This window comes from Aquarana catesbeiana, linkage group LG05 (assembly GCF_042186555.1).
Source record: "Aquarana catesbeiana isolate 2022-GZ linkage group LG05, ASM4218655v1, whole genome shotgun sequence".
Classification (NCBI taxonomy): domain Eukaryota; kingdom Metazoa; phylum Chordata; class Amphibia; order Anura; family Ranidae; genus Aquarana; species Aquarana catesbeiana.
The window spans coordinates 104866987-104879434 of record NC_133328.1 but is presented as its reverse complement, the minus strand read 5'-3'; the positions used below and the strand labels follow the sequence as shown (position 1 = coordinate 104879434).

Genomic DNA, 12448 nt, shown 5'->3' with positions numbered 1-12448 from the left:
GGACAGTAGAAAAAAAGGACATGAGCTATTTTCTAGAGCAGTGATGGCGAACCTTGGCACCCCAGATGTTTGGGAACTACATTTCCCATGATGCTCCTGCACTCTGCAGTGTAGTGGAGCATCTTGGGAAATGTAGTTCCAAAACATCTGGGGTGCCAAGGTCTGTCATCACTGTTCTAGAGTATCCAAAATGTACACGGGTATATCCCTACATTCAACAGAAGAATCTGCTAATTGATGGCAAACAGTTTATGGTGAACATTGCAGTGCTATAGATCATGAGTCCCACTACTGCAAAGTGAAACTTGCTGCTAGCAGAAGGTGCAAAAGGCAGAGGTATAATAACTCAAAGCTTAAAAGGCATAATTCACCTTTACCAAAAACTGCCTATGTAGGTATGGGACCCCTGTAGATAAAGACAAACAATGCCACTTTGACCAAAACTGAATAATGCCCGTGCTATAGGTGTAGGCCATTTATGTACCTCCTGAAGTTTGAAAACCTAGAGACTGCATCATTCTGTCCTGCTTTGTTTCTAGGACGTTGCTAAGTGCCTCCTAGCTGTTACTGCCCACTTCCACCATCACAGGGAGCGAGCTCTCAAACACTGAGCTCACAGCTACTATGTCAGGGGAGAGAAAGAGTGTGTGAGGGGGTTTGAATCAGAGAAAGAGCTCACTGTGATGGAGGTATCAGTAAGAGCTAGGAGTATACTAGCAATGTCCTAGCAACAAGGCAGGATGGGATGATGTGATCTCTGGGAGTTTTAGGAGGCACTTAAATGGCCCACATCTATAGCAAGGGCATTATTCAACTTTGGTCAAAGCTACACAATTTGCTTTTTTATCTACAGATTGCCCTTTACCCACATAGGTAGTTTTTCGGTAAAGGTGAACTATACTTTTAAACTAGGGATGCACTAATATCGTTTTTTTAAGTCGGCAAGTATGAGTACCGATACTTTCGGTCAAGTACTTTGCGGTGCGATTTGCGTCCATACAAAATGAAAGGTGCACTGCAAGAATTGCATGCTATTTGAACAGGAATATGGTGTGATTCCTGTCCGAATCACATGCGGCTTCCCCACCGCTCTTGTGTGAATCCAGGCTTGTCATAGTGATTTTAGCCTGGGTTCACACAGGAGCAGTGCGGGTAACCACATGCGATTCGGACAGGAATCAAACCATATTCCTGTTCAAAAAGCAGGTGATTCTTTGCAGTGCGATTTGCGCCCATTCATTTTGTATGGCCGCAAATCGCACTGCAAAGTATTGGTTTCGGGAGCATTTTCATGAGTACTCGTCAGAGTACTCGGCATCAGCACAGGTATTGGTGCATCCCTACGTTGAACACTTCAATATAACACTGCATAAAGAGAATGTGGAGAACAAATAGTATAAAAAATAATCACAAAATCTTTGTTAAGAATAACGCTATACAATTAAATAAAGTTGCAACATATTAAAAAACAAACAAACCCTAAGGCTACTTTCACACTGAGGCACTTTACAGGCGCTACAGCGCTAAAAATATTGCCTGTAAAGAGCCTCTTCTGTCTCTCCAGTGTGAAAGCCCGAGGTCTTTCACACTGGAGCGGTGCGCTTGCAGGACGGTAAAAAAAATCCTGTAAGCAGCTTTTTTGCAGCGCTGTAGGAGCAGTGTATACACATCTCCTAAAGCACCCCTGCTCATTGAAATCAATGGGGCAGCGCCGGCCAAACGACACTGCAGCAGTGCCTTGTGGGAGGTTTTAACCCTTTTTCGGCCGAATAGTGCTGCTAAACCGCCAACGCCCGCCCACTCCAATGTGGGAGTAGCCTTAGAAATGTGTAACTATAGCCTTACGTTTGGCCACTTTAATAGATCTGGATGTTGGTCCACTTTCTATTTTACCTGGCTTACATGACTCATTCTGATTGTATTGTTTAGCATCTTATGATTGATACTCTGATGGCAGTTCATTTCGGTGTATTATATGTATGTACCTCTGTTTTGTAACCATGCTTTGAATTTTATTACTTTTTCAATAAAACTTTTCTGTTAAAAAAAAACAAACTGGGCAATCCTTACCTTGAATGCATAGTTCTTTATGGCCGTTATGACATCTTTGAAGAGGATCTTTGACGTCAGGGTGTAGCCATGATAAATTATGGGCTCCCCGTTGGGCCCATCCCAGCAATCTAGCTCCACACACCGACATCCTTTTGTAAGAGCCCTGGTTTCAAAGCAGAAGTGTGACTTGTCAATTCCAGCTATAAAAAACACATTTCAAAGCGTGGAGGCTTTATTATGTACAGTTCCTCATTTGCAATACAAAGTCTATTAGACTGGATATCATTTCTTTTTGGTAAACCTGCGTACTATACAGCTGATAAATGTCACACTATAACTGTTCCCAAAAGTCCATCGCCCAAAACTGAATCTAGTCCATGTCAGAATTTTCTGATTATATATACAAAGACGTGTTAGTGCCATAACAGAAAAGCCTGGTGTATACATTTTCAATCAAAAAATTGAAAAGCCTGGTGTGATCAGAGTCGTAGATGACCAGCTGATTGCAGCTCACCTTATGTAGGCCTCAGTACTACTCGGTCCTTTTAGCTGGTCCTCCATCAAGTAAGTGTTGTGCGAGGAGGAGATGAAGTAATGAGACAGTGGTTGGTTCATGTCCTGGTAAACTTTACTATGTGCTGGGTTAAATACATTCCCATCATCAGACAGCAGGTACATAAGGAAGCCATCTTTTGTCAGGGACCGTTGCTTCTTAGCTGTAACACAACATATAACAATCTATTACAACAACCTATAGTAGGAGTTTATTTAGTTGATCCAGCAAGACACTGCAGCTGAAAAAACATGATCAAAGATGTAAAGGTTTAAAAACAAAGCTGGAGAAGGTCAAATGTTATTCTATGCATCAGCAAAGAATTCTCGATGATCGCAACCTTAAACCTTGACCTTAAACTGAGGTCAATAGCACACTGCATTGGCCATTAAAGCCCACTGATACAGGTTCCAAGGCCCTTTTCACATTGACCATGTCCGGTCTGATCAACAGGGAGTCCATAAACAGATCCTTTGCTGAATCAGAGCAGTAAGGCTTTGTGTACTCGGGACGTTTTTACAACCTCTCCATTTAACTTGACAGATAGTAACCCACGTTTAAAACGTCTGTTTTGCTGCGTTTACATGCCGTGTTTAGTGGCGTTTTGCCACGTTTGCATTTAGAAGCGTTTCTAAAAAAAAGAAAAAAAATTATTTTTTTTTAAATGGCCAAAAATGAAAAACGCCTATAAACGAAACATGGCTAAACGCGGATTACCGCGTTTAGACACGTTTGGCGTCTGAAACGTCGGAAACTTCGGCGTCTGAACTCATTTTTTTGCCTTAAAAAAAAGGCCTATAAATGCAACTGCCTAAAAACGACAATAAAAGAACCTGTGTACATGTACACATAAGATATCATTGGATGAGTTCAGGGGCAGTTGAAAAAAAAAAGTGTCCAACTGCCTCTGAACGTCCGTTTACCAGCAGCAGTGTACATGGGGCCTAAAGAGCAGATGTCACGTGTGAAACATCGGCGTCTCTTTATTCTTTTGCTGCATTTATAGTTAAAGGTTTGGCTTTTTTTTGCATGGATACATTGGTCAAGCTTGGACCATTGAAGTGCGCATGTGCCAAAACTCTGGAAACTGGAATCTGTTACAGCGACTGCTGCTGTCCTTCGGGTCCTGTGCTGAGTGACTGCCCTGCTGCATAGTGAACACAGGAGACCGCTCATTCAGTTTAGGCACCATTCAGAGAACACTTCGCATTCTCTGATTGGACAAGGTAAAGAGGTGGGGCAGTGACCTCACAATCTGTACCTCGTCCAATGAAAAAATGCCTTGCATTGAGAAAAATGCAAGGGATTCCATAAATAGTGCCCATACCATGTGGGACCTGGAAGCTAATGGTAATCACTGCAGTAAAGGTGCCTACCTCAGGGATTTCCAGCCTCCTTAAACATTGGCCGGGTATGGCACATGTGAATGAATGAATGAGTGACTTGTATAGCGCTACCTATGCGAACTGAATCGCCTCAGGGGGCTTTTGCCACCAGTGTCCATCTGCGGTATAGCGCGGCCCTTTGCCTCATGGGGTCCCGACACGATTACAAACACATACAACATACACATATTTGACCAATTCTTTTTCGAAAGGATCTAATTAACCTACCAGCATGTCTTTGGAGCGTGGGAGGAAACCGGAGTACCTGGAGGAAACTTACGCAGGCACAGGGAGAACATGCAAACTCCAGACAGATGGTGTCATGGTCGGGATTTGAACCAGCGACCCTATTGCTGCTAGGTGAAAGTGCTATCCACTACACCACTGTGCTTCCCTTACATTGTACACTTACATTGTTCCAAGCTGGAACAATGTAACTATACAAAATGCAATATCTGAACCACAGCTTTAAAAAGTTAAGCTTTCTGGACTCACGTTAGATCTAAGAGCAGTCAGATGTAAACGGGCTTACATTCGTTCACATCCAATCACCTCTGATCTGCCATATTTAGGTCCAAACAAATGAAAAAGGATGCAAACCTTTTGCAATTTTTATTTATATCTGGATGGACTCTGAGGTAACAGGATGTAAACTGGAGCTGCGTCTACTCAGCCACCGATCAGTATTAGATCCAGTGGTGGCTGGTGCACTACCCCACCCCCACGACGCTCAATCGAACGATCAGGAGGGCAGGAATCCATGGCCTTACCTTATGCTGAGGTAGAGGTGCGGGGGAAGAGCTGGGGGCGTTGCTTCTCCTCCCGGCCGAACAGGTAGCGAGTCATGGGACCTGATTGGCCGGTAGGAGAAGCAGGAAGACATTAGCGAATATTAATTCGCTAATGTCACACAAGTGGGTGGGCTCGGGGAATGGATTTCAACCCCATTGAAATCCATGAGTTCAGTGCCCCGCTTGTAGATTAGGGGCCGGGCGCATGGATACAACCTCTCAGTGACAGTTAGTATTTCCGGTATGCCAGGAATAGAATTGTTTTTTTAAACCCAGTTAGCAGGCCCTAATGAGCAGGCCACCACGGAATCTGTTTTAAATGTTTGACTCTGGTTGCTGGCTGTGAGGAAAAACTCCAGTTCTTAGTAAGAACACGTTGATAGAAAAGGCTTTACTGGCTGAAATTTGTGAGTGACTAACAGCTTCCAGTATCTACAGGCTTGGAAATATCAGTTTGTAAATGGATAGAGAACTGGCTAAAAGACAGAATTCAGAGAGTAGTGGTTAATGATTCTAATGCCGCGTACACACGGTCGGACTTTACGGCAGACTTTGCCCGGCGGATGGGATTTCCTCGGACAATTCGATCGTGTGTGGGCTCCAGCGGACTTTGTTTGCTCAAAAGTTGGACGGACTTAGATTTGAAACATGTTTTAAATCTATCCGTTGAACTCGAGTCCGGTCGAAAAGTCCGCTCGTCTGTATGCTAGTTCGACGGACAAAAAGCCACGCTAAGGCAGCTATTGGCTACTGGCTATGAACTTCCTGGTTTTAGTCCGGTCATACGTCATCACGTACGAATGCGACGGACTTTGGTGGATTGTGTGTAGGCAAGTCCGTTCATTCAGAAAGTCCGTCGTAAAGTACGTCGAAAAGTCCGCCGGGCAAAGTCTGCCGTAAAGTCTGATCGTGTGTACGCGGCATTACTCTGAATGGTCTAAGGTTATAAGTGGTGTACCCCAAGGTTCAGTGCTGGGACCCTTACTCTTTAATATCTTTATAAATTATATTGGGTCTGGGATCAAAAGTACCATTCAGTCTTTGCAGATGACACTAAGCTATGCAGTGGAATAACGTCCTTACAGGATGTCTCCATTTTACAAGCCGACCTCAATGCACTGTCTGATTGGGCATCTATGTGGCAGATGAGGTTTAATGTTGAGAAGTGTAAAGTTATGCACTTGGAGGCTAAGAATATGCATGCATCATACATACTAGGGGGAGTACAACTGGGGGAATCCGTAGTGGAGAAGGATCTGGGGATTTTGGTAGATCATAAGCTCAATAATAGCATGCAATGCCAAGCTGCGGTTTCCAAAGCGAGCAAAATCCTTTCTTGTATTAAGAGAGGTATGGACTCCAGAGAGAGAGATCTCATTTTGCCCCTGTTCAAATCATTAGTAAGACCTCATCTGGAATATGCAGTTCAGTTTTGGGCACCAGTTCTCAAAAAGGATATCCGTGAACTGGAGAAAGTGCAGAGAAGGGCAACCAAACTGATAAGAGGCATGGAGGAGCTCAGCTATGAGGAAAGATTAGAGGAACTGAATTTATTCACTCTTGAGAAGAGGAGAATAAGGGGGGATATGATCAACATGTTCAAATATATAAGGGTTATTGAGTTATTCACTTTACGGTTAACACAGAGGACAAGGGGGCACTCTTTACGACTGGAGGAAAAGAGATTTCATCTCCAAATACGGAAAAATTTCTTCACAGTTAGAGCTGTGAAAATGTTGAATAGACTCCCGCCAGAGGTGGTTCTGGCCAGCTCAGTAGATTGCTTTAAGAAAGGCCTGGATTCTTTCCTAAATGTACATAATATAACTGGGTACTAGCATTTATAGGTAAAGTTGATCCAGGGAAAATCTGATTGCCTCTTGGGGGATCAGGAAAGAGTTTTTCCCCTGCTGTAGCAAATTGGAGCATGCTCTGCTGGGGTTTCTTGCCTTCCTCTGGATCAACTGTGGGTATAGAATTGGGTCTATTGGATTGTACGATATATATATATATTTTTTTTTTTCTATGGTTGAACTGGATGGACTTGTGTCTTTTTTCAACCTGACTAACTATGTAACTATGTAACACTCTCCCTGTACAATTCCCTGTATTGCATACATACACTGAGCAAAAGTGTGAAGCTTGCTATTGACCACAAAGGCTGCTATTTTACAAAATGCATACAAACACATTAGTGTCCTATAGTCAGGTACAGGAATCTGATATACAAATCCAGATTCTGCTGGTGAGTTCTGTTAAAATGATGTCTTGGAAAAGTAGACACTTGGAGCAAACATTACAATAAAACTAAACTGAATAAAGCATTGCAATGCAACATATTTAAAGCCCAAATTAAAGGAGAAGTACAGCCAAAGCTTGTTTGGCTGTACTTCTCCTGTGGATCACAGGAGTGCAGATCGTTCTGCACTTCTTTGACTTGTTTTCAGCAGACAACGGGCTGAAGCCCGCTGTCGTCTGATGTCACAGAGGCGGCCCAGGCTTGGGAAAGAACGCGACCATATAGTCAGGATCCACCCACATGCCTGGACCATCACTCGGCTCAGCCTCTCATCGAACCTCTGAGAGCCTGAGCCGACCACTCCCGCCCCCTACACAACCCAGCAATCCAGTGAGCGTGGGGGGCAGAGCAGAGAGCTGGTGACTAACAGTCACCAGCTCTCTGCTTAGGAAACTGTGAGAACCGAGCGATCGGCAGTGTTCGGTTCTCAGTCTTGGAGGCACCGAGGGACAGATGCACCATCCACCTAGGTAAGTAGGATTGTGAAGTAAAAAGAAAACCCATACTTCTCTTAAGTTTCTGATTAAAGTGTATGTATAGCCAAAATCTTTTATAGTGTTGGAAAGAATAGGGAAGGTTTGCCCTTACCTTTTGTAGTCTAAGTCTAAAATGTAGAATTTTCCCTCATTTTCTTTCTCAAGTGAAAGTGGTCACCAATCACAGACATCAATAAAAACATGAAAACATGACGGAAGGCCTAACCATTCCCCATAATAAAACAAAAAAAAAAAAAAAGTTTGGCCTAGCAATACACTTAAAGTACTGTAAACCTATTTAGGGACCAAAAAATACACACCATTCTTACAGTTTGATTTATTTGTAAAGTATGTGGCAGCCACTTACAGCCTGCAGATGTGGACTACTGTTTTAATATGAAAGCAGTGGCCTTTCTACAACGAAACCTGCCACCCCCCATCCCCCACCAAGCCAGTCCTATAGCTTTGCAATAAGCAGAGTCCATGAGCTTTTCTAAAGACCATACAGCTGTCGGACCTCTGCAGAAAGGCTGCTCCTTATACACAGATATGCTACTGCCAGGAAACTGGCTTCTTCAGGGAAACTGGAGCTAGTTTACAAGAAAATGTAACACTAATAATTTGTACAATGATAGCTTTTAGACTTCATGTCAAAATCACAACACTTTAATAAAGGCGTTCAATTGGGCTTAGCCTAACTCCAGCCACACATTTTCTTTTACTTTTGGACAAAGTGCAGGAAAGTTCCAATTTATGTTAAAATCATATTTCTGTCTGTGCCTCCCATTGGAGAGATAAAACCATTTGCTAGGGAACAGTTGGCTAAATATAGTTATTCTTTATACATTTTTGTTTATTTATATGCCTTCACCTATTTGTGATAATTGTTTCCCTTAGATTATTTTTGCAGTCAGGGTGTATTTTTATTTATTTTTTTTTATACAGGGTTACTTGCTTCCCTTTGGAAATACATATCTGACAGAGTCTCTAACCCTTCCATTCTAAAATGAAATGATAAAATGATGGAAAAAAAATTATAAAAACGAGAATTTACCTACATTTTATTAGAATTTTTTTTTTTTTTTAAGTAATTGGTGTCCTTGGACAACAAGGCTTTTTCTTTTTTTATTTTGCATGAGATGTGGGAAGTTTTCCCTCCAGAGATAAATCTTGCTCACCTTCCTCACTTGGCTCATACTTGTCTATCAGGGAGGCTGCCTGCTCCAAGGTCACGGCCTCCATCTGCTCCACCGCCATGAATTTCTGCAGTTTTTCAGCAGACAAAAGATGCTCGCTGCTCTTGTAGGTGTCAAATATTACATCTATTTCTTCTCGCATTGTCAAGATTTTATAAAATTCCTCAATTTCGTCATCCTCCAGAGCTCCAGTCTGTGATTTATCACATTGCTAAAAATATAGTATTATTAAGTTAATTGTTAGATTTTTTTTTAATCTGCAAAAAACTATAAAAGAATATCAGTGGACAAATTCCTCCAGTGTCTGATGGCTCATTTGGATATACTTTATATTTAGGGTGAATTCAACCCTTTTCATGCACGTTTTCAAGTGCTTTCCCTGCATATTTTAAGAAAGAAATACAGAGGGTTCCAACTATTATATGGTGTCTTCAAGTGACTCCACACAGGTTTTTTGGACCAACTTTTTTGCCCCTAAATATTTGCTGCTTTTTGCCATTTAAAGCTGAATTCCATTAATTCAGCAACTTTGCTATAGTGCAGACCACACCGAGGGGAATATTTACTAAAAATGGTGTACATAAAATTTGGTGCAGCTGTTCATAGTAACCAATCAGCTTCTAGGTTGTATTGTCAAAGCTTAATTGAACAAGTTGATATTAGAAGCTGATTGGTTACTATGCACAGCTGCACCAGATTCTGTATACACCCATTTTAATAAATCTCCCCCCAATAAGTTAAGTCCAATTAGGTGCATGTCACTTCCAGGACTTCTCTCTATTACTTATATGTGACAGGTTTACTGTATTCCCAATAGAGCTGCATGATTAATCGTTAAAGAATCGACAGGATTCTACCCCCCACACGATCTTAAAGTGGTTGTATACCCCCGCTTGTACATTTTTACCTACAGTTAAGCCTATAATAAGGCTTACTTGTAGGTAAAATGAAAATCTTCTAAACCTGTATGGTTTAGGAGATATTTACCTTGCATGCAGCTGCTGACCTCAGCGGCGTATGCACTCTGAAGGTCCGGCGGATGATGCCGGACCTCGCCAGAAAGAGGACTCCCACGCACAAGCGTGGGAGTGACATCATCGTGGCTTCGGTCACTCACAGCACCGGAGCCGCAAACCCAGAAGAAACACTTCGACCCCTTTCACACTTAGACAGTTTTCAGGCATTTTAGCGCTATAAATAGCCCCTGTAAAGCGCCTGAAAACTGCCTCCCATGCCGCCCGAATATGAAAGCCTGAGTGCTTTCACACTGGGGTAGTGCGCTTGTGGGACGTTAATAAAAGTCCTGCAAGTAGCACCTTTGGGGAGGTTTGGGAGTGCTGTATACGGTACTCTCAAAACGCCCTGCCCATTGAAATGAATGGGCAGTACTTCCAAAGCGCCTGAAAAGCGCTTCGGAAGCGCCTTAACACGGGCGTTTTTAACCCCTTTTTCGGCCACTAGTAGGGTTTTTTTTTTTACATCACGTTGATGATCAAGTGCATATGTGTCGCTTACCAGGGTAAGAGAAGGCACAAGGATGCACTATGGGAAGAAAGCAAGCTGGCGAAGGCAGGGATAGCTTGGTGCAACATACCACAGCATTCCTTCAGAGGTCTAGTGGAGGCCATGCCTCAATGGGTCAGGACTGTTGTGGTGGCAAAAGGGGAACCTACTCAATATAAGGGGGTGGTCAAAATGTTATGACTGATCAGTGTAATTTCTATCTTCTCTCTTGGGAACCTAAACACTTTGGATTTCAGTATCTCCTCTTAGGTCCTAAAGCACCGGATGTTCAAGATGGAACTAGATCATGAATGGTACAGCATTTTTGTATATTGTATCCCTTCATGGACTTTTCATTAGACAATATGAAGAAATCCCTTTTGTTGGTGACACTCAGACACTCTTTAATGAGTGTAGTAATACAACTATTTTAAAGGGAAGAGAAGAATCTAATTAGTACATAAATCTTTATTTAGAAGAGCACATACCTGGAATATTTGTTTTGCATAGTTGTCATCAGTCTCAACATTTACTTCCTGCAAGAAGCGCTTTAGCTCCTTAAGGCTCATCTTGTTGTCTTTATTTTTGTCTGCTTTCCGTAGACAAGTGTGAATCCAACTTTTTTTAAAGCGTTCAGGAAAAAAAAAGCTTAGCTTTATACAGGTCAATTCATCATACCATATGTTGGACAGTTAAACACTAAATAATGCAGACTGTAGAGCAGACCTAGAATTCAAAGACTCTCTAATAAGCAAATAATGACCACCCTTACATGGTCGCTGGGTCTGGTCAACTTTCTTCCATACCCCGCTATTAGTTAGGGAGACTGCACAATCATAGTGATGAGCCAACAGTGAGACACTGGAGCTAGGGTATTCCACTATTAGCGCTCTACCTTTCTATGAGTGCATAACCTGTGCTGTGTAGGAGAAGAAAGGGATATTGTAGCCACAGCGAAAGTGCCTGGATTTCTATCCTATCGTAAGCTGTTTATGACCTTGTTTTTATCATAAGGTCCATCTAGGAAGGCAGGGCATATTTGTATTTCACTTTAGTGGCAAGCACACATTGGGGAGTTAAAGGGCTCCACTGGGAACCGACTGATTGAAGATTCTCAATCTCTGGGGATTACAGTGTGCACTTGGAAAATTTACACAGGACTTTAGCACAGATTATTTAAGGTGATTCGCACAGCTTGAATTTGTGGAGTGATATCACAGATTATACTTTATTCACCTGTTTGAGGAATTGTCCACCGTACTCAGCACACATGTAAATTTTGTAGACCATACAGCGGTTTAACAGGACAGGTTCCACTCAGAACAGGCCCCACCATAGTCGACCAAAGAAGTTGAGTGCACGTGCTCAGCATCATATCCAGAGGTTGTCTTTGGGAAACAGACGTATGAGTGCTGCCAGCATTGCTGCAGAGGTTGAAGTGGTGGGGGGTCAGCCTGCCAGTGCTCAGACCATACACCGCACACTGCATCAAATTAGTCTGCATGGCTGTCATCCCAGAAGGAAGCCTCTTCTAAAGATGATGCATAAGAAAGCCTGCAAACAATTTGCTAAAGAAAAGCAGACTAAGGACATGGATTACTGGAACCATGTCCTTTGGTCTGATGAGACCAAGATAAATGTATTTGATTCAGATGGTGTCAAGCGTGTGTGGCGGTAACCAGATGTCGAGTATAAAGATGTCAAGCATGGTGGTGGGAGCGTCATGGTCTGGGGCTGCATGAGTGCTTCCGGCACTGGGGAGATGCAGTTCATTGAGGGAACCATGAAAGCCAACATGTACTGTGACATACTGAAGCAGAGCATGATCTCCTCCCTTCAGAGACTGGGCCGCAGGGCAGTATTCCAACATTATAATGACCCCAAACACACCTCCAAGATGACCACTACCTTTCTAAAGAAGCTGAGGGTAAAGGCAATAGACTGGCCAAGCATGTCTCCAGACCTAAACCCTATTGAGCATCTGTGGGGCATCCTCAAATGAAAGGTGGAGGAGCACAAGGTCTCCAACATCCACCAGCTCTGTGATGTCCTCATGGGGGGGTGGAAGAGGAATCCAGTGACAACCTGTGAAGCTCTGGTGAACTCCATGCCCAAGAGGTTTAAGGCAGTGCTGGAAAAAATGGTGGCCACACAAAATATTGACACTTTGGGCCCAATTTGGACATTTTCACT

The 12448-nt window shown here is 42.8% G+C and overlaps 1 protein-coding gene across 1 annotated transcript in view; it reads right to left on the bottom strand.

Annotated features, from left to right (window-relative positions):
* PLCD1 (phospholipase C delta 1) overlaps nucleotides 1-12448 on the bottom strand; it is a 209470-nt gene that overhangs the window by 56073 nt on the left and 140949 nt on the right. Inside the window, exons 4-7 of the mRNA XM_073630034.1 lie at nucleotides 10744-10873; nucleotides 8735-8963; nucleotides 2567-2768; nucleotides 2071-2215 (exon numbers count right to left, since the gene is read on the bottom strand). Coding sequence (XP_073486135.1) covers nucleotides 2071-2215; nucleotides 2567-2768; nucleotides 8735-8963; nucleotides 10744-10873 — 706 coding nt within the window. The remainder of the gene's footprint in view (nucleotides 1-2070; nucleotides 2216-2566; nucleotides 2769-8734; nucleotides 8964-10743; nucleotides 10874-12448) is intronic.